General features: G+C 48.5%; 2 protein-coding genes across 2 annotated transcripts in view; both read left to right on the forward strand.

Annotated features, from left to right (window-relative positions):
• Ints3 (integrator complex subunit 3) overlaps nt 1-9,602 on the forward strand; it is a 43,749-nt gene extending 34,147 nt beyond the window's left edge. Inside the window, exons 27-29 of the mRNA XM_077700772.1 lie at nt 3,383-3,455; nt 4,658-4,859; nt 9,038-9,602. Of these exons, the coding sequence (XP_077556898.1) occupies nt 3,383-3,455; nt 4,658-4,859; nt 9,038-9,112 (350 nt within the window). The 3' untranslated portion in view covers nt 9,113-9,602. The remainder of the gene's footprint in view (nt 1-3,382; nt 3,456-4,657; nt 4,860-9,037) is intronic.
• Nucleotides 9,603-10,993: 1,391 nt separating this feature from the next.
• Nucleotides 10,994-24,239, forward strand: Snx1 (sorting nexin 1). The gene is made up of 8 exons (XM_077700783.1): nt 10,994-11,152; nt 11,780-11,801; nt 12,999-13,207; nt 14,178-14,433; nt 15,305-15,579; nt 20,287-20,380; nt 21,170-21,672; nt 23,728-24,239. The coding sequence occupies exons 1-8, from the start codon at nt 11,057-11,059 to the stop codon at nt 23,776-23,778; spliced, it is 1,506 nt and encodes a 501-aa protein (XP_077556909.1). The 5' UTR covers nt 10,994-11,056; the 3' UTR covers nt 23,779-24,239.
• Nucleotides 24,240-24,774: the final 535 nt, after the last annotated feature.

Consider the following 24,774-nt stretch of genomic DNA (forward strand, 5'->3'; position numbering starts at 1 on the left):
ACACCTGCCAAAGGCACACCAGCAAGGACATATAAGTGAGCTTGCAGGGGCCACTTAACTCTTTCGCTACCGCCGGAAAATTGACTAATTTTAGGGGTCCAAGAAAACATTTTTTTTCCTGCTAAAAAATTGGTTAGGCACTAATTGCAGGAGCACAAAATGCAGATTATTTAACTGCATTTCCAATAATACCAGTTTTTTAAAGGTTTTTATATATCATAGTTGTTAAAAAAAATATCAAAACCAACATTTTTGTCAAGTTGTCGAAAAAATTGATAATAAAGGAGTTGTGTATATCAAACCACCGGTAGTAGAAAAAAATTAGAATATACATTTTGTAGGAAAACATTTCAAAAACACACCCTAGAAAAAATGTCGACTTGCGCGGAACAGTTTGTCAGATATAAAAAAAAATGTTAGCATGCACGGTGCTCGTGTCATGCGGTGAAGCCCAACCTCCAATTCAAAATGTGCAATTTCGGGTGGTTTCCTGGAATAAATCTGGCGGTTTGTCATTATCAGAGGCACCAATTTACCCCCACACAACGCAAAACATCTTTTCAATGGCTGACTTTGCATTTACAGCGAGCACAATATTTAGGACAGGCACGCGATGCGGAAAAAAACATGCATGAAGTTGAAAACGGAACGCCGTGGCTGATGCTTGTTGTCGTTCACGGTCAGTTATCTCTGAAAACATAAAGCTGAGCTTTATTATCATCTTCTTACTCGCAATTGTAGCCTTGCTCGCAAAAATGAGGTACGATGAGCTAGAATTGTGCCCTGCGGTCTTTGGCCGAGTAGCAGTTGCGCGCTGAAAAAGATCAGCACAACGAGCCTCCTCTATTGCAGCGCCACCTAACATTTTTCAAATAAAACAGTACAAAAACATATCAGAGACTCCGTCCGAATAGACAGTTCAACTAAGCAGCAACATTAGACACCCGGATATACCCTCACATGGAAACGAAACTGGAAGGCGAACAGCTGGCAGTGTAAGGCCGGTTTGAAGCGCTGCCCTCGGCGGAACAGATATCTGGCGACTGGGTCTGAAGTTCTTATGTTGGGGTGGGGGAAATCAGGAGCGACGTGCTTTGTTCAAGGGTCAGTCGCGGACGCTTCAGGCGCCATGGCAGGTAGCCTTGAAGTTGGGTGACCGCGTATTAGTGCTAAATATGAATTTCGCGATGCAGAAACGAAACCGAAACTATTGTAAACTGTTTGCGAATGGTCCTGGGGTAAGTAGAACTACCACAGTACTTAGAACAACGTGCGCAAAGGCAATAAAACTGCCTAAAATCATAAAGTAGCTTTGCAACCAGGCACTGCTTGACATTTTCAGCCGATTTCTGGGATTATTACTGCCAGAGCGTGAACCTGACGATTGAAAATCGTTTGCTAGTTCCCCATTCACGCCCTGATAGCAAAAAGCAAGCGCTGGTGCAGAGCAATTACGAGTTGCACGCATTCTTCGTTGGTAGCCATGACGCGCGATGACCACGCCCCTTTTCCACACCCAGGTGATTCAAAAGCGTGTCAAAAATCACGTTTCCGTTGCAAAAATGAAAACAAAACTGATTTTGAAAGGCATTTTCTGATCTAACTCCGAACAGCTTTACTTGTTCGATAAACGCCTGGAGCGTTATGAAAAGGCGCTCCCAAAAGTATCGATCAAATTGATCGATTTTGATAGGCGCGGTAGCGAAAGAGTTAAAGGGACCACAGAGACGGAATACAGCCTTGTTTTATTTGAAAGTACTAGCCTTGGATCACTTGCTCAGCTTTGTCCCGGTCCCAAGGGACGTGGTGTTTAACCAAAAATAGATGAGAAATATCAACAAGCAGCATCGTGTGATGCCGCAAGGGAAGTTTCCCAAACAGTTATCGGTGCGCTAACCCTGTGTTAGCATTCAAATAGTGCAGTCAAATTGAGCCACAGGCACCACTACAATCACGCATTCACGTTCCTTGGTGGTGGCCTCCAATCACGCAAAGAAATCGTTTGACGTCATAGGAGCAGGAGTGGCTGCCGAGTTGCCACTACTTTACCTGTTTTCCTTGGTGTCTCTATTAATTGCTTGAAGTTTGCATTAAAATTGGCACCATTATGACTGGGGCATAGGGGCCTTTTCAATGAACCAGACTCCTATTGGCCTGTGTTTGCTGTGTGCAGCATAGGTGTCGTGTGTGCAGTTGTTCAGGGGCACTGAAGACAACCAGCAAGTTGGTTTCAAATGGAAGTGTGACCTTCCCATAGCCATTTTAGCGTTGATTCAGTGCCAAAAGATGCCTTAATTGCTGAGAAATCGCAAATCAAACAATGCACTTCTCTTCCTCATTTCCCTCACAGCGATCCATTCGATGACGCAAATTGCATCACGACAAACCGGAAGCAAGTGAGGTAGCAGTGATGTATAGCGGTACAGAAGCAACCAAGTACAATGCAGCCACATGTGAAGTGGTTTCATTAGTTTCGGTCAAATCAGTTGTGCGTTGCAGCACTCCCACGTCCTTTGCTGCTCCGGACCACTGAGCAAAAAGTTTCTTCGTGGGACTTATGATCAGTATTGATGCTATGTTGAAGGAAAGCTCATCGTCCTTTTTAGGCCTGGTGAAGGTTAGCGTCAAATCGGCCATTCATGCACAGCCCCCGCACACCTCCTTGCATAGCATTACTGCTGCTTGCTTGGACAAGTAGCGCCATCCAGGTGCAGCCAGGAAAGATGTTACGTGTGCCAGACGTTCTTGAAAATACTTAGTTTAACCAAAATAAGCGTTTCTGTGCTTTTTTTCTAGCGCAGTAAAAACACGCAGAGGGTCATAATAAAATTGGCCGTGTAAACAGTATTGTACAAAGATTGCACAATTATCTGGCCGAGCATTGCACCAGGGATTATATAGAGAAACCGAAACGAACTTATTGGCGTTTGGGGTTGCTGCGTGATCTATCGTCTGGACTCCAATCATATTGGTTCTAGCCTTCCTCTTATTCTTCGACGTTCAAACATGACTCTACTAAAACTTTCAGTCAAGTTTTTATAAACTTGTCAAGGCGTATTTTTAAAATATTTAACACTGTTTTCACCACTTCCGGTGTAAGCTGCGCTGTATGAGCCAGTGGGGGCGATACCTGTCTTCACGTTTTCACTATTTTCTACCTTACTTTACAAAAGCTATGCATAAGAGGGGTAGGGTGTTCTCGGTGGGCTAATCTATCGATGTAGAGCAACTTGTATTTTGTCGTCAGTGTCCCTCTAATCCCCTTGGCTTCTTGCTGCAAGCCTGTGTCGTGAACTTTGCAGTGTGTCTCTTTGCTCAGCCAAGTGCATGTTTGCTGGCTTTGGGGTTAACACTGTGCTTGCTCTTGCTTCTCTTTGTGCAGTTTTTGGCCAGGGAGCCATCCAGGCAGCGCTTTCTCAGGTGCAGTCCTCGTCCACAGAGGCACAAAAGACCAAGTGAGTGGGCCTTAATGGAAGTTCTTTTGTCTCTTCCTCTTCTCTTCTGCCCTCTGTCGGTTTTTTTTTTTATTATATATAATAGGGATTGAGCTCGAGTGAAAGGCCGAGCTTAACCCTTTGGGGGTCGAATTTTTTTGAAAAAAACTTTGCCAGATGGTCAAATTACTTTACGGTGATAAACAAGCTAAGGGCAGTGCAATATAGATATAAATCAACTTCCACCGCCCCTGCAAGGGAGTGCTATTAAAGATAAAAATCAAGTTTCGCACACCTCTGTTGTGATCACGTGGCAAAACTCAAACCACGAAAGGGCGTTGACACAGACCGCATGACGCACTGAAGCTAGACAGTTCTGTTTACATCCGCAAGAAGGTAGCACAATCAAATTTCAAACTCTTCTTGTAAGTCCTTAAGAGGTGGCAGCACCTCCCAGTGAGCATGTATCTTCATTACGGCACGAAATTTCAAACGGAGGGTCGAAACCATAACTGTACGGCAAAGACCTTGCAGGATGGAACACCGCTGCCGTACGTATATGGCAAAAATCCTCAAAGGGTTAAAGACAAAGCTGCAGTAAAATGCGTGTCTTCTACTGTAAGCAGATGTGCTAGTGCATCGTCCCACACAAGTTTCATCTCATAAAGTGTTTAAAAAATCAGCTTTGAGATGACTGTTGCTCTTGGTCAATTTCACTTAATGGAAAAGAAAAAAGAATCGAGTAGCACAATGTAATCGGTGTTCTGTGTGGCTTGTCATATTTTCTATGTGTTCATTTGTGGCCGATTCTTGTTCTGGCCTGCAAAGAAAACAAAGGATCATATCCAGTGTGTATAATGTGAATGGTGCATGTCAGGGTGTCTAATGTGAATAATGCATGTCACAGGTAGCCGTGTGGCTACCAATGGAGGCAGGGTACTAGATGGAGCGATGGCATCAGAAAATTGGGAAGAGAGTGCAAGAGATGGATTTTGCTGACGGAGACCAGGGACCGGTGAAAAGAAAGAAAGGAGGGCCTTCGTCCGATGGTGCAGGTCTAATGGCCGATGATGGTTATAAGATCATTGCCATTGGGACTCGTGTGTCCACAGGCAAAATCAATCGCTTTCGTAGGGGGGGGAAAAAAGTGTTTGCTTGTGTTACTGGTGTCCAAAGCCACTCGAGAAAGGGGCCTTGCCGACTTCACCATCATGGCTGTGCAGATACAGCGACCTGTTTGCCCTGGCGGACGATGCGGAGGAGATCAAGGCTCCGCCGTCGACGCCTCCCAAGGGGGCGCCATCGCGGGGGGCTCGGGGGGGCAAGGCGGGCAATGCGTCTTCCGCCTCCTCCCAGAAAGCAGCCACATCCAGGGGGGTCAAGGCCGTGCTCGCCGACTCCGATTCCAGCACCGAGAGCAGCGAGGTAGGTCCGCCTCCCACAACTGCAGCAGCTAAGGGAGCAAAGCAGCAGCCGCACTGAGAACGGCTCCACAGGTGGCGGCACACTGTCCAGCTCTGTTTGTGTGGTATACCTGCAACTCTCCCGAATTGCGTGGGAGACTCCCGTGTCTTGGCCACATCTCTTGATTGTACGAATGCTATCTCGAACTTCCCTAAAAGTGGCCGCCACGGCAGAGAGGCCGGTTTCGTTTACTTACGAGCATGCGTTAGTCTTCCCTGCTGCTACAGTTGTGGTGCTGTGGAAGAGCACTTGCCACCGTACTTCTAGTTCCTTGTAACCATACCGTAGGGCACCGCTAAGTATATTCTAGGCACTATAGTACTGTGTGCACAGCACATCTGGCCACTGCAGGAATGTTGTTTAAAAGGACACTGAAGTGAATTTATCAAGCTCCCGTTTTTGCTTGCACTGCGTAGACTGGCTCAAATTAACACACTTGTCATCGTTTATCCGGCTGATAAGGCGGTAATTATTTTATAAAGCACGAAAGAAGAAAAACTACCATACACTGTCTGTGGCATCCGCACCAACTAAAGGCTGTGACGTCGGGAGGAGGTGCACCGTGATTGGACGATGTCCAAGATTAGCATTCAAACAAGTTTTGGTTTCGGTTCTGTAAAACAGCATGCTTGACATTTGACGTTATCGTTGGATGGGCATTCTCGATACCTCAAAAATCGCCATACCGCACTTCTGCCATGTTGTCGGCTGTAAAATGCACAAGATAAGCCTCCCAGGACGGCTAGGAATCGTAGCAATCACTAGCCGAGGCTTACGCAGTGGATGAACGCCCTTCGCGTCCCCGCAGACACTCAAATGCCATGTGCTTTTTCCCCATATTAGGTGCTTACCTCACTCACGCCTGTATCGTAAAAAGCGTGTTCGCACCAGGCCAAGGGTCTGTTGATTCTGGCCTATGCCCACTGCCCGCAAGCAGTTGGTGCTTATGGCAACAGCACGCCGACGAGAACTCGCTAGCCTGTCAGTGTCAGTCTGCGCGCATTCTGCGAACTCGCTCGTGGAGCAGTGCACGTTACGGCCCGAAAATGGGGAACCCAGTACAGAAACCATTGACCGAAAACAGGAGGCAGGGGAAGAAGAATGTACCCCCGGGGATTCGAACTTGCGACTTGCAAAATAACATACCTAGGCGCTCCAGACAACTTGGCCACGAGCCGGCACTGCCGACATTGGAAATATAAGGTATACAATGTATGTTCAGTTTACACCTTTATTTAGTTTTAGCATTTCAAGCAGCTTAGGTGACTATTTGTTGTATAGCGCTCGTGCAGTAAGCGTCCCCCAAAGTTCCACAATATCTCATGTCTAGCAATTGCACTTCTTAGGCGGAAAAGCGTTCGCAGATGCGTGGTCGTGCTGCTGACCACTGTGCTTGTTCACCCAGCGCAAAAAAGTGCTTCCTGCTCCCTAGTTTTACGCTGTACGGTAAAAGTTTCAGTTGATTTTATTTCCTTAGTACCTATATTGACTTCGCTGACTCTTCTCCCGCCTTCAAGTCACCTTAGATTTTCCCACTAGCATACCGGTCAGCGAAGTGTCACATGTGCATTTGTGCACCACTTGTGTAGAGCGACTTGGGCTTACAGATTGATGCAGTGTACAAACTAACAAACTAAAGAAAGGCACATTCTTCCATTCACAAACGTATCGTGGCTTAGTTTCAACTGAGTGAACGCATTGCGACAACCTGTCGGCGGTCGACGGACTAAACGCTGGGCCGACTGACTCTGTCTGAAGGTCGGCGAGCCGTGCAGTAGCGCAGTCAAGCCAAGTCATTTCCTCCTGACGTCACATGACAACGCCACAGGAAATGGGTGAGGACGCAGAGAGGAGGACAGCATTTTCGAATTGATTTTTCTACTAAATAAATTTGCGTAAACGCACTCAGAGTGATCAAAACATAGCCTATGGACACCAGACTACAATTTGCGCTAGTAATCCCGCAATGTTTACAAATCACTTCAGTGTCCCTTAGAGGGCGCCTGCAGTGATAGTTAGAAGTGACCACATGCAGTGATGGTTAGAAGCGACGTGAAAAATGTAACTCAATGGGTACAGCAAACAGGTAGTGTCGCTGCCACCCACGCTATCTGTTTGCTGTACCCATTGAGTTACGTTTTTCACGTCGCTCGTCGCCGTCGCTGCATGTGGTTACCCTTTATAGCCTACAAAGGCTGGCCACGAGACGCGCTCGCTGCCGTACCGAAAGATGGTGAGGGAAGATGTCCCTTCCCAAGTAAAGAAGTTTGGCGCTTTACACTACAAGAATCAGGAGTAGAGTTTCTCATGATGCAAGAACAAAGCAGCTCAAAATAGACACCCTTACCCCTCTCTGATGTCAGTCTCCAGCCTCAGTAATTTCTGAAATGCTGATCTGACACCCCCCCCACTTGTTGCGGTCTTCTCCCGGGTGTTCATGTTGCTAGGCTGACAGGTTTGGTGTGGGCCCTCAATGTTGGGGCGCTGCCAGGGCACATGTGCAAAAGATCTTTTGATGGTATTTGCATGAAAAGCAAGGTCGTGGTCCTGCCTGTCACGCTACTCCCCGTGCGAGTGCACCGAGCTGTCCCCATGTGGAGTGCAGGGTTAAGGCTTTTTGCATTACCTTCTGTCACGTTAGCGAGAAGCAGGTAGAAAAAAAAAAGGTCGCTCTTCATACGAAACAAGGTCCCCTTTGTCAAGCCGGTATGTGTTGGGATGAAACACAGCAAACCCTGCCTGGCACCCATGCCACTGGAGAAAGGTGCCCCTGCCGACTTCGCCGTCGTGGCTTTGCAGATAGAGCGACCTGTTTGCCCTGGTGGACGATGCTCAGCTCATTTTGATTTTCCTTGATACTTTAATAATTGTCTGCACTGCTTGACCTTGCTTAATAGAATTTAAAATGAAGCACAGCACCAATAATCTGCTTTACTGCACGAGGCCCTGGGCATCACTCAAAAGCATTCAGCCGAAAATATTGCAAAGGCAGTGGGCATTGTGACTACCGTAGCACCTTTGCCAGGAGCCACGTTGACAAAAATTCTTCATGAGGAGGCTTAGTTAAAACAGTGCCTTTCTCTGGGTAGTAACAGTGGCAAACAAATGAGTTGGAGTGCATCCATGGGCACCTGTGTTCTTCCTGCTTTTTCTTTCTCTTCTGCATTGTAGTGTTCGCAGTTACAGATGGGAAAAATGCATGCAACTTAGTGTAATTGAGAAAACAAATCATTATGGGCTGAAATTTTAGTTGCAAGCTTTAGAGCCACGTTTCAATTTTCTTTTTTTCTTTTTTTTTTTTTCCTTCAACGTTATTTCTGTGCTTCCTTTTGAAAAGAAGCGTATGCTCTCTTTTTTTCATTTTTCCCTTTTTTTGTATTGTTTATGCGTGTACACTGCTGTGTCTAATTGTAATTTATTTATTTATTTATTTATTTATTTAGTACATACTGCAGGCCCGGTTTGGGCCCAAGCAGGAGGGGCAATACAGCACATACAATACACGGAAATACACAGCACAAAAATGGATTTGTAATGGATTTGTAGGGCCCGTCAAGTTGCATGATTGCAACTTTTTCCCTATTTATTCTGGCCATAAACTTGCTTGTGAAATAAAATAAGCATTCATTCATTAAACATTCATAGTACCGAAACCTGTCATTAGCTAGCCACTTACGAAAATTTTGAGACATGCTCACGATACCATTGCAGAAGCTTGGTAGAAGGTGTCATGGGTGTCCAAGTCTTCCAAACAAAGGTTACATGCATATTCTGAAAAAACTGTTTCCCTGAGTACAATGGCACCTTCTGTTTTCCAACCTATGATGGCCAAAGTAAGGAGAAGGGTGTTTTTTAAAGCTGTTGCACGACATTGTTGAAGGGGTATGATGAGATGATGATGATGACAAGAGGTGATCAGATGAACATGAAAAGGCTCGTTTCACAACAGAAGCCAAAAAAGGAATGATGATTGGGTACCTGTGTCCATGCACTGTATGTGACGCATACCTGTGCTTAAAATTGGGCAAATGTGGTACTGTACTTGATTTTGTGCCACCACATTCAACACAGTTGTCTTAGCTGTGCTCGGAGAAGTGCTTGTGCGGCTCTTACACGAGTTTTTTCGCCCTTGTTGCCAGGATGAAGAGGCTGCCAAGCCCAAGCCGCCACGCAAAAAGAAGCGAACAACCCTTGTGACATCAGACAGCGACTGATGTCCTGGAAGAGCCTTTCACGTCTCTTCTGCTTTTTATAAATATGTACACATCGGAGGCACCTCACGGCCGAACGGGAAGACGCGAAGAACGCTACGCCGCAGTGCCAGGCAGAAAGCGAGTGCCTGGGAAGACGACTTCACCACAGTGTGGACAACGTGTACAGTGTGACGTGACTCGATTGATTTGATCAACAGAACCGATGGACTAGTGCGCTCAACGACGTTCGGTGCCGCTGCACTGTCTCTGGGTGATATTGTGAGGCTGTGAACTTCCATCACCGTGCTATCAAGTGTTTTTGGACCTGTTGTGTCTGGTGCATCTCCATCTCTTGTTTCTCCTTTTTTTTTTCTTTTGTAAAGAAAGATGGTGAAGCACAGAGCATTCGATGTAAATAGCACAGTGTACAGCAACGTGACCAGTCCGTCGTTAGCTGTTTTAAAAGAAATAAATCTTACAAGCTATTTATAACATAAGCTGGCTTGCAAAATTTGTGTTGTCGTTTCTGTTTCACAGTAGCAGCTTTCAGGGCTCTGTTTCTGCTCTTGGCCAACATTGTAGGCGTGTTTGTGTGAAGATAACCATTGTCATTGTAGTCGACACGGGACTGGCCAAGACACTAAACGCAAACCTAATCTATTGTCTTTGTTGACACGGGCACAGTCAGTAGCGTTGAGCAATTGTCAGCGGTGCAGTTGAAAGTTCCAAGTAAATGCTTGCACGTCACCTGGAGCCGCTAAAGGAAATTCTCCTAAAGTATACATTGTCTGCCACAGTCAGTGCCAGCACACTTCCACCCCTCCTTTTTTTTTCTTTTCTTTTTCAGGAGTTTGCTAATCAGCATAAAATCTGTATATCATTGCATTACACAGCTGAACCCAGCAACGCCCCCTTTGATTAGGTCAGGTCATATAAACCTTATTGGCCATTGCAGACTGAAAACGGTCGATTCCTGGAGGGTGGTGTCAGCCCCTCCCTGTCAGACGGCCGTACATGGGTCCTGAGCATATGCCTGGAAAGTTACGGTGGTGCAAGGTGGGGTGTGAGAAAGCGTGACGTTGAAGTCTGCGCCGTGCTACAGATTGTCGCTGATGGGTGTGCTGCTGGACGAAGGTGACGGCGTATAGTTTGTAACATCTGGTAGGTGACCAGCCTGTCCCTCTCCCCTATCCTGATTGGGTGGAGATCTTCAGAGGTCAGACCAGTTGCCAAAATCTCCGTCTGCCCCGTGAGCCGGTTTTCTTCCTGGGAGTGTTTGGGTCCAAGTCTCGCCACTGAAGGCTTGGGGAATATTGTTACATGCTTCGTTTGAAACCTGCCCTTTTGTGTGAATAGCAATCTTGCTATAGCAATAGCAATCTTGGAGGCGGACACAATTTGAAAAGGCCAATGGCCACGTAAGTGTGCCACCCAAATTTTTAATTTGATGCTTTTGGTACGGCAACACAAGCCTACTATGTCTTTATCTGGAAGAACGTCCTAGCTGACTGTCATGAACACAGACTTCTGTCCCACCCTGGACAGTATGATGAAACAGAATTTCTAGATAATTTTTGGCTTACTGTCAGCTTATTGCTGCTGCTGCCCAGACGCAATATCATGCACGAATGCCAATTAGGAGATACTTTCCCTTGGAAAGTGTCTCCTGCGTGTAAAAAATAAAGGAAAAAAAATGTCATTTTGCGGCGTAGGTCAATGCTCTGGAGTCTATAATGCATCTGTCCACGCCACCACCTCTACTACCGTGACCATAGAGTTTCATACAATAATATTGCATGAAACTCTATGACCGTGACATCGCAATCGAAGCAGGCGTATTTTCTGCCGCGCTAGTAGGTGGCGCCGCAGCAGCAGCAGCAGGTCTGTTTTGTTTTGCCGCAAGCCGGCTCGCAATGAGCGAGCGCAGCGCCAGCGCCGCCGCAGTCGGAATCTCGGACGCGAGACATGGCGGACCCCAAGGAGCCCCCTCAGTATGTCGGCGAAGACTTCGTCAATTCAAAAGATGATGATGACAAGTTCGGTTTCACGTCTACCGTCGAGGTAAGTCGACCGCGAGCCCTCGACTCTTTCTCCGCTGTTGCTGTCCCGCCGGCCTGTGCTTTCCGGCCGCGCACGTAACGACGCGGCACCAAGGGAGGGGTGGTGGCGACTGCTTGTGGCACGCAACCCACCAGTTTTCTTTCCTTACCGGCGTTGTCTTCGCTGCTAGAGCGCCTTCAATGTGCTGTAAGCAGCACACATATGGTGCTGTTTGCGTAACCGGTGCTGTGAGGGTGCATTTAAAGTGTAAGAAAAGTCGCTGTATGCCCTTCGACTCGCCAAAGCTCGCGGCATGCATGGGCCGAAAGGCGTGTTTTCTGGGGGGACTGCAGGCATGTGACATCATGAGCACTGAAGCCCAATGATCTCCGGCGTTTTTGAGCTTGCCTACCACGTATCTCTGCGTGTTTACAAGTTTGATAGCGTATTATCTTCGGCAGGGTGCTGATCGGAGGGTGGGAGTTGCTTAGAGATCCGCCCCTTCGCGACCTGCGCTGTTTGCCACGGGGCTTGGCGTTTCCTTGCATTGGCATATCCTGTGTGCGCTTTGAGGCTGTAGAATGTTCATGACTCATTAGCGGGGCGAACAGCGACTCCTTTTTAACAATATTTCTTGTTTGTTTGCAGCATCACAAGAATCTGAGGGAGGGTGAGTGACCCCGCTGTGTACTATTTTTTTCGTGTTTTGCAATTACTAAAGCTGCCCAAAGTCGAAGCAGAACTGCGCAGCATCGGACGCGGCGTTGATTGATATTGGCTGGCTTTTAACCTTCTCGCTAGTTGTGCACGACTTGCCCGCAGCCACTGTCGACGCTACGTCTGCTTCCTCATTCCGCGGTGTTCTGGCTACATTTTTTTTTTTTTCAACGAAGTGAATTTTCATGAAGGCGCAAGCACAAGTGCTATCGCGTTGTCTGTGCCATCACCTCTGCATTATTTTCTTCTTAACGTTTTCATATAATTTGCACTGCCCTCCAGCATTGCATTCATTTTAGTTCGAAAGTTTTTCATTGCGTTCGTTTTGGCATTCTCATGGCACTACTGTATCAAAAATCACTCGCTTGAGGGCTTCGAAGTACATTTGAAAGTAATCACTTATTATAAAAATAACTGCCCATCCAAAGGAAATGGCAGAGTGGGAGGGCAGCCAGTTGTTGGAGCAGAAAAGACTTGGGCATAATATCGAAAAGAAACATATCTACAGGTGCCGCGTGGAGCAATTGAGCATGGGAGCAGTGTGGCTGAGCAGCGATGGGGCCTTCTGTAGCTGCACTGATAGAGCCTCTGCACCTCTCAGGCCATTTATTTCTTTTATCGTAGCTTCAAGCATGGTGCAATGCATCAGACACACTGCACTGGCTCAGATGTGTTGAAATGAGTATGTGTGAGCTCAATTTTATTCTAACCAACCATTTAAAGTGACCGAGCCACGGCCCTTTGGATGTATGTCATCTGAGGCTGGCTAATGGGAATAACATTTCTCAATAAATAAGTGTGCACAATGAGAGCTACTTAACTCTGCAAGGAAAAAGTGTCGCTGTTTGTTCCTTGCCCTCTTCAAGCAAGGTATCTAGACATGTTCGCACTCGTTTCCGGGAGGGCTTACTGTGTAATCCAAACAGATGCATGCCATGTGATTCTGTAGAATTGCTTGGGTCTGGGCGAGTTGGTTCATATCGACTTGAAACTTGAGCTTGAACGAAAAACTACAGGACGGAAGAAGGAACAGCACGGACAGCATTGTGTCCATGTTTCTTTATTATGTCCTGTGGTTTTTCGTTCAAGTTGAAGTTTCAAGTCGATGTGATTTTGTTGTTTGTGCGGGCGGCGCGGCTGTTCACACCAGGTCTCATGGAGGGTGCCGAAGAGGTGGAGGTGAACCTGGACGACGACGAGCCACCGACACAGGCGCCGCTGCTGGGGTCGGGCAAGTTGGAGTTCCGAGGCTCCGAGGACGAAGTGCAGCGAAGCAATCCCGAGCCGAACCCGCCGAAGCAGGCCACGACGCTTTTTTCCCCAGACGTGAGCACACTCAAGCTGGCCAAAGACAAAGAGGTGAGTTTCCACCCATGGTGCAGCATTTCGGCTTGCAACATGAGCCTTCAATCTGTAATTGTAGCATTAAGTGCGTTGCCCCCATTATTCTTTATCGTGGTGTGGTACAGCCAGCCAGTCAGGCATGGAAGGGTATGGCTAGGCTGTCATTTCTGTGAATGAAAACGGATTTTGCGTGACCTTGATTTTGGTATTCTTGAAAACACTGCCTTAGTGCACTGCGCTTAAAGAATGTCAGAGTACCAACTGGCCAGTCAATTCACACTCGTGATTTTGGTAGTTTGTCAAATGGTTTTATGGACAAATGTGAACTGTTTATGTCCAGAAATATTTTTTTAAGCATTGCTTGTGCAACACACTAGTGAAAATCAAGTGAAAGCCACAAATTTAGATTTTTTTTTCCCCCCATTTCTTGTACGAACTAGACATCCCCCATTTCTTATACGAACTAGCCAGCATTAATTTTGGGGCGATTGCAACTCATTTTTATTCCAGAGGCCCAAATGCTGTGATTCAAGGTAGCCAAGCCCAGAAACGAAAAGGACTGAAGGCGAACTCGACAGCTTAACTTGATCTGTGAAGCCTTACAAGGCATTAGCAGTACAGCGCTAAGGGAAATGCATGTAGTTTTTGCAAAACAAGCTGTAACACTTGCCTATAACGTGTGAATCAGCTTTATTCGAGGATGTAGCTAGGTAATCGACTTTGCTTTGTAGCGGAGCAGTTCTCTGTTATTGACGCTCTTCTCTTGTGTGCCTACGAGCAATTGTGAAATTGACTTGCGAGCCATATCCTTCAGGACACCAAGGCTTGTCACTTGTGTGCCCCTGTTTGCATCATGATTTCCAATTTGTGGAGGAGTTGTATTGTTCTCAAATGACTGCATCCGGCCCGTTCAAGCAACGGATGTAGGGATGGTGCGGAGGGGGATGTCTGTGTTGTGATGGCCCTCTGCTGTGCCTTCGTGCAGGTGCTGCCCCCGAAGGCCTCTGAAGGGGAAGAGTTTGTGGAGATCAGCGTGCGGGAACCACAGAAAGTGGGCGAGGGCATGGGTGCCTATGTCACTTATCGCGTGGTGACACGGACGAACGCGCCGTACTTTCGCAAGACGCAATTTTCGGTGAACCGACGCTTCAGTGACTTCCTTGGCCTGCACGAGAAACTGATGGAGAAGCACCTGCACATGGGCCGCATTGTGCCACCTGCACCTGAGAAGAGCGTTCTGGGTGAGTCTCTAATTGAAGGGTGCAGATGCAAGGGTGTTAATTCATAGTCAGAATAGTGGTGGGCCTTGAATGTGGCCAAGAAACAGAAGTGCGGTGGAACCTGAATATTGTGAAGCTGCTCAGACCGTGCAAATAGTCCTCTATACCAGTGTGCTTGCTCCTCACATCTGCTCTGTTTGGGATGCCTTGTAGGTAAGGGTAATTGGTTTTAAGCTTCATTAAAGGAGCACTGTTTAGAATCTTGTTAGGAGTGTTGCGAAGAGAAGTGCTAATTTACGGACTGCATATTATGACAAGAAACGTGATGGCAGGTGTCAAGCAAAACGGGCTTATTTACATGCACACACACGCCTGCAATGTCTCCCTAAAGTACATGGCTGTTATCACAGACTCATGTAGCACCTGAGCATTGATTACGAGACCCTGCAACACTTTTTCAACTTTTTCCAAGTCTGAAATGCTTCAGAACAAAGTGAACAAGCACGCTCAGTATTTAGAAGAGGGAGTCACAAAGAACCTCGGACAGATATTACTGCTATGTGTCTGTCCTACCATAACGAATAAACTTGCTTGAAAGGTTTCTCTTTCTCGGTCTGAAAGCTGTTTGCCTGCTTGAGTGACGTCACTCAGGCTATATCATGCTGATTGGCTGGCTTCCTTTCAACCGTAACAATGAGTGCAGTCGGTAGCCTCTAAAGGAATTTCTGCTCAGGAGCAAATCACGCAGTGCCACTCTGGTGGTGCTCGGTGCTGGAGCCCTAGCAAGGGCTCCTGGTCGTAGCAGTGGAGAGAAGGCAGAAGGGAGGAGAAGGGGTGGCTGTCTGAAGCTGCACAACGAGCACGGATGTCACCCCCCTCTCCCTGGCCCCAGGCATGACGAAAATCAAGATGTCCAAGGACGAGCAGGTGACATCGGAGGACTTTGTGGAGCGGCGGCGGGCAGCACTGGAGCGCTTCCTGCAGCGGACAGCGGCGCACCCGTCGCTGCGGGTGGATCCCGACTTCCGAGAGTTCCTGGAGCAGGAGGTGGAGCTGCCACGGGCCACCAACACGTCGTCGCTCAGCGGCGCTGGCATGTTCCGGCTCATCTCGCGCGTGGGCGACTCCGTCTCCAAGATCACCACCAAGATGGATGAGGCAGACCCGGTGAGGGGCTTTTCTCTCTGCTCTTTGCACATCTCTACATGTGGTGTTGCATTAGAGATCACCGGGCAAGGGGCTGTGCTTTGCCCCCTGTATTTTACAATGCCAAACGCATCGCCCGCTTCCCAATGGGAGTGAGTGGTACGCCTCCAGTGCCCATATGTCGCAAGGTGGGGCCCCGAGCTGAGCTGGGATCACCAAACCGTAACTGAATTCGGGAGCGGCTTGTGCCTGGTTGCTAAGGCAACCAATGATTAAGATTGCTGAAGTAACTCCGCTCTCGCCAGCGTCAGAAAACTCAGACCCGCGGCAGAGCACGTTTTGCCAACGTTGCCGCTTTCCACCACGCGTCGCCCCAAGATGAACCGGTCACGTGACCAAAGCATTGGGAAGGCTAGCAATTGGGGAAGTGGCTGGAGTAGGAGGAGAGGGCTTGGTTGGCCGGTACGGACTGATGCGTTCGGCATTGTGAAAATACAGGAGGCGATGGGCTGTGTTAGCTGTGGCTCTTGTAAATGCATCATCTGTTGCCAGAGGATTGGTTTGGTCTTCTTGAGCCGAACAAGGCAACAGGGGAGCGTTCTTTAAGATACTGCAGCTTATGCCCTCTGTACTAAAGGGGGGCCTGTAGGCCTTAACAGACCATCAGCAGCACAGGCTCTGAGTGCTTTCTTTTTCTCCCCAAAATCCCAGGGTGCACAAACACAGGAAACTTGTGCAGTTGGTAAATGTCTCGGCTGTATTGTTGGCTTGTCATATAAGCATTGAGCTGCTGCATTTAACTCTTTCGCTTCTATGACCACTGATCCAGCAACGGCGTTGGGAAATTCAGACAGCCTGCTCCACACTTCGGCAACACCGGCGGGGGCTTCGTTGCACTCACGACCTCAGTCATCACTGCCCCACACAAGCCGGCAGATTTGAAGCATTTTCGGGCAGTTTCTTTAGTAACACCTGCCCAGAACCCACTTTGGCAAAGAGCTCTCGGAAATCTCGTGCCTGGCGGGGACATCACCAAGTTCGACTCCGATTTACGATTGCCAGCTTCAAGGCGAAAGGGAAATTTGGCATCTTTGTGCTAGCTAGAGCCTCTATTACTTTAGCGCTATCCACCACAGCTACACTTCTGAAAAAGGCCACAAAGCGCGAATGACGCAAACACAGTGAATGTAAGAAAAGCATGGCGGGCGGACCAGGCTCATTTTTTTGCACGGAGGGTAGTCGATGGCTCGCCCGACACGGCGCGATGGCGCAGCCACGATAGGGAGAGCGAGGTGATGAAGGGTAAAGAGCCATCTGCTGCCTGCGAGCGGATGGGCTAGACCACTTTGAGGGGTGTGCCGGCAGAATTTCTCCTCCGGCCTGAGGGAAAGCCAACTTATGGGGAGCACTTCTGCGGCATTTCTCATTCGATATATCAGCTCCATTAGATTCAGACACGATTCGCTGCAACGCCTGCACCGTTGCACGGTGCGCTGCACCAAAGCGCTCGATTCGCCGCTGCAGGAATGGTGCCGTGCACCGCGTCGCTTGATTGCTCATGGTGCAGCAGCGGTGCCGCCGCAGTGCAGAGAACCGCAGCACCTGCTACGGAGGAGGTGCAGCGATTCGGTGCCGTGAGTGTTGGGGCATTGCGGGTTGACAGGCGGCTACCGGCAATTGCGGCGAACGCGTGAAAATGTCCGTCGAGCTCAAAGATACGTGGGACAAACTTAGCGTCGCCGCTGATGCGTACGACGCAACCCAGATGGCCGTTAACATCCAGTTGTAAAGGACGACAGGCGAGGATGATTAGCAGACGATTATGCCTGCACCTTGCTCGATTGTAAACACTCAGGGGTGCTACTGACGGTGCAGCCGTGATGCACGGCACCGCGGAACCACGCTGCTGCACTGCACCGCACCACAGAACTTTCTCTGCAACGTTGTCGTGCAGCCCTTCTGAATCAAATGCAGCTATGGGTTGTCACTTGGATTTTTGTTCGATATAAGCATAGTTTTTGCTATATATTCTCATTGTGAATGTACAGTGCCCATAAATAGTTCGATATAAAGGATATTCTGATTTAAGCAGGTTCGATATAATCGGGTTTGACTAACTGCAGCACCAAGCACGAATTCCTCACTGCAAAAACAAAACTGGAACCACTGTCAACACCCTGAAAGTGATCCTGATATTGGGGTATAATGGGACCTCCAGTGATATGCACAACAGTAAAACTGTTCTAAGTAAAAAACAGACTTCATCAGTGGACTGCTGACAATATTTTGGCCGAACTGGAGGCGTAACTGCTGTCGAAGAGTAAATGTATGATTTGATGTCTTCCAGTACAATGTTGTGTCCTGATCACAACAATCAAATTCTGATGCACTGTATCAAGTGGTACTGAGTACTAGTACTTTAAAGCGGTGAATAGTTTTGGCCACGTCATAAGCTCACACTTCACGAGACTCAAATTGGCATCAAAAAAACACATTTTCCCCCGTCAAAATTGAAAATGAATCTGATTGTGAAGGACCTTATCAAGCTAACCACTAAGTGGCTTCACTTGTCTTATAGATGTCGCAAACAGTGAAATTTAGGACTGCAATACCCATCAAAATGGTAGACTTCGAATAGTAGTGAAAGAGTTAAAATTATGCTGCAGTGTGCTATGCATCTCTTGACGTGCATGCCATGGCAGCCTTCTGTTTTGGTTTACTGTGGATCGTACTTCTTTGCGCATGGCAGCCAGCTTTGGCCAGGTGCATTGGAAAAAAAAGGTGTGGTGTTTTGCTGCGTGTCTTCCCTGGTCTTTCCCAGATCATGCATTCACTCCCATTGCCTCCTCTGCCCCTTAACCCGTCATTCCTCCCACTGCTATCCCGAGCTCCCACCTTGTTCAAGCTTCTGGGGCAAAGTGATGGCTGAAGCATTCTGCTGATTAGAAGGCACTTGCTGGCCTTGGTACCTGCAGCATTGCACCTGAAATGCCCAATAGCACAGCTGACTAGGCCATTCATAAATACGGAGTTTGGCAGTGGAAGGAAACGAATGGGCCCTCTGATGGGGGCCCAAATGAGGGCCGTGCGTTTGGGGGGAAGGGGGGAGGGGGGAGGGTGCATTCCTTGACTGGCATTCCAGCAAGGCTTCCTCCAGTGTTGGCACCATCCTTGCCTCTTAGAGGGCCAGAATTAGTTTTCCCTCGAGTGCACCGTAAGAGTGTACAGGCTGCTGCTGCTGACTTATTTATACTTCCACACATGTGGTGGTCCTGCAGACGGCTGTTCACATGCTGAAACTCTCCAGCAGCTCTTTCTGAGACTGCTGCAGCTTAGTGTAAAGAGTAGTGGGGTGCACTCCGTCAGCAACACAGCTCTGAGCAACCACTTGCTCTTTCATTCTAAAACTTCCCCCTGAGCCTGAGTGGAACAGCAGGGGGGGTGTTGTACTGGCAAGCCCCAAAAATCTAACTTTGCTACTGTCTTTTCTCTGCTATTCGATGCTGAAAACCATCTAGCATCCAAGGTGGGGTTGTGAAGCCAGTGAGCAGCCTTGCCTCGGAAGTCAATGTCAGTGGTTAAGAGAATGAACCAGGCACAAAGAGACATGTGCAGCCCCCTTCCTTTTACGCTGTGCACTCTCCTGTCCAGCAGGGATAATGGGGCTGCCTTGGGCACTGGAGGCCTCCTCTTCTGGTGTGGGGCTGGCATAGCCTGCTTCTGCCAGTTTCAGTGCCTGTCTCTTGTTGCCTCTTTCAATGCTGTCAGGTCTTGCTGGCCGAGCCTTCGTTTGCTGTTCAGGTAAACACAACCTCCTATGATGCCGTAGAGGTGCGGGCATGCTGCTTGCTATCTATTCCCTCCCCCCGGTTCCTTTTTTTTTTTAACACTGTCGACTGATGCTTGTTTTAATCTGTTTCTATTTTTGTTGTGCCTTTTTTTATGGCTATTCTGTTGTCGCATTGTAACATTGTGTCAAGGTGTCACATTGAAGTGCAGACTTAAAATGCTATCCTTCAACTGACAGTCAGGCATTGGTGTGCACCAAGCTAATGTGGCTAAAGTGAGCAGGCACTGTACTTTGCTTTGATCATGTGTTTGTAAGATAATTGCTGCTTGCAGTTTAGTTGTGGGACTGTTAAACATTGTGGGAACTTCTTTGTAGTCTTGACTAATCTGGAGGACAGCTGGTTGTAATGAAGCCTAATGGAGGGCAACTGCATGCTCTGTCACATCACGTCGCCTGTAAGGTTTCAGATATGTACTACTTCTGTGGTTCAGTAGGTGAGCAGAGTTGAGCACGGGTGGGTAACACAGTTCGAGTGGTATTGGTTTGCTTGTTGCTCTTCGATGTCAAGACAGTGGAGACTGGCCAGATTGCGCATTGTAGGTTCTTTATGCATAAGTGTCTCTGTGGGTCCTCTGAGTGCAGGTGTTGAACGCAATTTAAATTGGTGTGGCAAACAAACGGTGGGGCGCTACCTTGCACTGAAATGCCACTTGGTGCTTGCAGTCGAGTTGGCTTTGGCTGCCTACAGGTGGTTGGCAGTGGGTAATAAATGTGCACCGCAGAACATGTGCATGCCACCCACCTGTCCTATTTGGTTACCCGTTTTCCCTGCATCTGTTTCTTTTTTCTTGCACTGTGAGAGAGTGTTGCTCCCAGTGGTTGTGGCAGGGAGCGGTGTGTGAGCGACTGCGCCCTCTGCCCCCTTGCGGTGCGTGCAGTGGTTCGAGGAGAAGCAGCAGCAGATCGACAACCTGGACGTCCAGCTGAGGCGGCTGCACGCCAGCGTGGAGAACATGGTCCAGCAACGGAGGGGTAGCGTGCACTCTCTCTGCTTGCTCGCTGCTTTGTTTCGGTACTGTGGCACCATTTTTGACGTCGGAGGCTAGCTGTGTGTACTATGCTGTGAAGACTGCCGGAGTAGACCCTCCTCCCACTGGTAACCCAAAAACCGCCAGAAATTTGTGAACCACAAATCACTAGTGATGCACGGCAACATCGGGGTCATCACTGGTGGGTGATCGCCATTTGTTGAGAGGTTGATGGGTGGGAAAGCAAGTGGTACTGCATAGGTTTTATGAGTAGTGCCCAGTGATTTGTCACACATTTCAGGTCCATGCAGATGGGCTCGTTTGTTGCGTGGACGAAATCGGAGGATTATGCCCTGGTGGAGAGGTTAATGCTTAATTAAGCAGTTCTTGTGTACATTTTTTAGTTGTCAGCACCGTCAAATTGCTTTAATAAGGCATGTTCAATTCGAGCTGTAGTTGTCATGCATGAAGTTAATGTACTCTAAATCTGTCCTTGTATTAATCACTGAGGGTTTAATTTAAAGGTGGCCACAACGTCTTCATGTCTCAGCACCTTTGACAGGTGTTCTCATCCTATAACGGTTGTAGTGTCACCTGCTGTCATCCTCAGAATGGGGATGCTGGGATCAAGCAGCGGGAATGGTGTAAAAGATTGATGGCTGTGTCGGGAGTGCTCAAGGAATGATTTGGCCAATGTGCATGGGAGAACAAATACTAGTCTCACGACCTAGTGGTATATATACTAGGTGGCCACGTGGAATAGTATGACCCTGCTTGGCGGTCGGGGTGGCAGAGCTGTCGCAGAGCACGGGGGCGTTCGCCAAGAGCGCGGCCATGCTGGGCAACTGCGAGGAGCACACGGGGCTGTCGCGGGCGCTGTCCAAGCTGGCCGAGGTGGGCGAGCGGGTGGAGCAGCTGCAGGGGCGGCAGGCCAACCACGACTTTTACTGCCTGGCCGAGCTGCTCAAGGACTACCTGGCCCTGGTCGGGGCGGTCCGCGAGGCCTTCCACCAGAGGGTAAAGGTGTACCACACGTGGCAGCACGCCCAGCAGACGCTGGCCCGCAAGCGCGAGGCCAAGGCCAAGCTCGAGCTGGCCGCCAAGGCGGACCGGCTGCCCCAGGCGCGCCAGGAGGTGCTCGAGTGGGAGGCCAAGGTGGAGCGCGGCCAGGAGGAGTTCGACAACGTCTCGCGCGTCATCCGCACCGAGATGGACCGCTTCGAGCTGGCCCGCATCGCCGACTTCAAGAGCTCCGTGGTGCGCTACTTCGAGTTCCTCCTCGACACCCAGCAGCAGGTGATGAGTCCTCTTCCCCCCTTGGCAGATGCTCGCGCTTTTGGCCTAGGCCTCACCTGCAGAAAGCTGTCAGGCAACAGTTCACGGTGACCAGGCTTTGGTAGCCATTGGTGGATCCAGGGGTGGGGTTCAGATGTCTTTGAATATACCCTATTTACACGATTGTAGGTCGACCCTTTTTTGTCAAATTTGACAATCCAATGTTGGGAGGTCGACTTGGAATCGAAATCGAATTGTCTACCGTTAGTAACGGCAACAGAAATGAGAAATCGGGGGTGCTGCAAGGTGGGGACACCTTTGCACCCTTGTTCTCATCGTTATGGTCTTAAGTGTGAACCACATGGGGCATTTTCTGCTCACGAAAATGCGCCGCGCTGACGCTGCCGCGAACACCACCCGCATGCTACGCGATCAGCAGCAGCAACATGGCAGCGTCACCAGCCGCAAAGAGGTGCGCGTAGCTCCAGCGACCGCTTCTTACCGCTCTTTAAGATATCACTGAAGACACAAACGAAGACGTTTCTGCAGGAAAGGAGCTGTTAATGTGGTCGAAAATGATACTATAAAGCATCATCCGCGCCGCTAGGGAAAGCGCCAATCAAATATCCGCCACCGTGGTAAGCCTAAACATCTCCGGCGGTGCCAGCCGGCTGTCCCGAGCGCTTTCAAACTGCCGCCATGAAGAGCGTGCCTCCCCATTGGGGCAAGTCGTCAGGCTCCTCCCACTGCCGCGCTTGTCACACATCATACCGAGGTAGAACAGGAGGTGATGGTAGAACTTAAAATGCTTAAAAGCAGTAGGAGCAAAAGTCGCCCGCGCAACGCCGCCGCGCCTGAATCGCGTGCAAAAATGCGTCAAGAAGCATTTTATTCGTCTCTAATAAACAAAATGAGTATTTAGTACTAGCAGATCCCTTGATTCAATGCTGCCGTAGCCCAAATCATATCACATTGTTCAGTACACTTCCGAACACAATGGTGGGAGGTTAGTCGCTCAAATGCGTGCAGCCGCTTCCGTCAGCCGCCATGTTTTTATTGGTATCGCGCGTCAGTGGCCGCTGCCGGTTGCTTCGATGGTTGTCATCTCGCAGCGAATGTGTTCTTCCCGCTCAACCCACGGCGCATGGTTATTCCGTATGCTTATACAAAAGCTTTTCTTTTTTAACATCTACTGCGCATACCGCGAGCGTGTGGCTCTTGTGGGAGCATCGATCATTGATGGTAGAGCCGCAATGTGGGTTGACGGAAGCGCTTCTCTTTGTGATATAATTTTCTAGCCGTTTCTCTCTCTCTCTCTCTTTAGATGCAATTTTTTGTGGTCGACCTACATTCGAGTGGACTTACAGTCGTGTAAATACGGTATACCACCCCCAAGGTGATTACCCCTCGGGTCGTAGAAAAAGTCTGGTGATTTTTATATTGATTTTTTTGTTTTTCCGAAATATCGATGAATAAAAAAGGCTTTTCTTCCTCCTCCATCTCTTCATCATCATCATAATCATTCCTGATAGAAGCTGACCCCCCCTCTCAGAAAAAACCTGGATCCACCCCTGTTGGTAGTAAGCCGACACTGCTTTGGTACACCCCCTTGTATTGTGGACGGGCTTTGGTCTTTTTAGGCTGCCCATCAGGGGCTGCTTTGTGCCACTCTTGTTGTTACTGAACATGATGCATGACTAACTGCAAACAAAATGAAAATTGTTCATTTGTGTGCACGTACATTAGAGCATCACGATCACTGTCATCACTGCCATGAGGAGGCAGGGTCATGACTGGTACGACGATCGCACTGCTCACAAGGGGTGGCAATAGGTTTACGCTGCTGCTCTCGCTTTGCGAGTAGTGAATAAGGAGGCATGGGCAGAGGGGTTGCGCTGCTTTAGGGAAGCTGTCGTGGTCCTCATCCATGCAATGAGCCTCTCGACAAAGTGTCCTCAGGATTCAGGAGGTGCTTGTGGATGAGTGCTCCAATCATGTTGCAGTGATGCTCGTGCTCTGTTTTTGCCACTTTGTTTGAAGGAAGAGTTGACCCTGAGTTTTTCTCTCTTTCTCTAGTTGATCAAGTACTGGGAGACCTTCTTTCCAGAAGCGAAGGCCATTGCGTGATCGCCAGGGGACTGCCTGACCTCACATTCCAATGCGTGGTTTTCACCGTGCTCAAAGCACACAGTCCACTTGGTGGAACTGTACATGTCCGTTTGCTTTTTTTGTTCTTGAGAGAAACGGGGGTAAGACCGCTGGGGAGAGAGTTTATTTGCACGCACTTTGTTCTGCTTGCACACGGTGCACCTCTTTACACGGACGCCGAGAAGGGCTGTGGGAGACAAGTTGGAAGAGAAGGAGATAAAAACGGCCCCTCACTGGCAGGGTGCAGGAGCTTGTACTTTTTCACCAAACAGTGTATGCTTGGGGCCTGCCAGCGCTTTGCTACTCTTAATGTAAAGAGAAGAAAGAAATGTGGACTATTAAAGAGTATATCAGCCTTCAATCAAATGATTTGTTTGTTGCTGAAGGTTTTGTAATTTATTACTCCTGAAATAAAAATTCGCATTTAATATGTTCAAGTACCCGCATTGCCTTTCTTGTATAGGTTACAGCGATGGCAGTGTATTATCATTGCTCTTGAAAATAGTGCTCCAGATGGCTTGTCCTGCAGCACTGTGGCAGCATTTTTTGTTGGCACTTTTGGTTTGCATGTTGTGGTGCTGTGAGGAGTAACATTACAGCGTAATACCGCAACTCCCCAAAAGGACTGTTTTTGTTTGTCAGAATTTTGTGATCTAACAATGCCAACCAGTTCAACTTTTCCATTCCAGTCAACAATCGCAATGCACTCAATGTTACTTCCATCTGAGAACTGGCGGCGTTGCCAAACACTAACAAATGGGAGGAATAGTCATTATGCAGAGCAAGTGTGCTTAGAGCACATTGCGTTCATTCTGCCTCACTCTTCAGTAGCAGTGCCCCAGTGTACCAGCGAGCGTCGGAACTAGGGCTGGAAATAATCGGTCAATTCAAATGTCCAATCAGAAACTTTGGTATCCAAATATTTACCTCGACCTTAATACTGTTTTTCAACATTGTCTGCATTCAACATTCCCA

Source organism: Haemaphysalis longicornis, unplaced genomic scaffold (assembly GCF_048455015.1).
Source record: "Haemaphysalis longicornis isolate Haplotype H1 unplaced genomic scaffold, Haemaphysalis longicornis Haplotype H1 scaffold_2, whole genome shotgun sequence".
Lineage (NCBI taxonomy): Eukaryota > Metazoa > Arthropoda > Arachnida > Ixodida > Ixodidae > Haemaphysalis > Haemaphysalis longicornis.

Coding starts and splice junctions, on each gene's coding strand:
- Snx1 (XM_077700783.1), top strand. CDS start 11,057: ATGGCGGACCCCAAGGAGCCCCCTCAGTATGTCGGCGAAGACTTCGTC. Junction 13,208..14,177: donor AGCTGGCCAAAGACAAAGAG/GTGAGTTTCCAC, acceptor GCCTTCGTGCAG/GTGCTGCCCCCGAAGGCCTC. Junction 15,580..20,286: donor AGATGGATGAGGCAGACCCG/GTGAGGGGCTTT, acceptor CGGTGCGTGCAG/TGGTTCGAGGAGAAGCAGCA.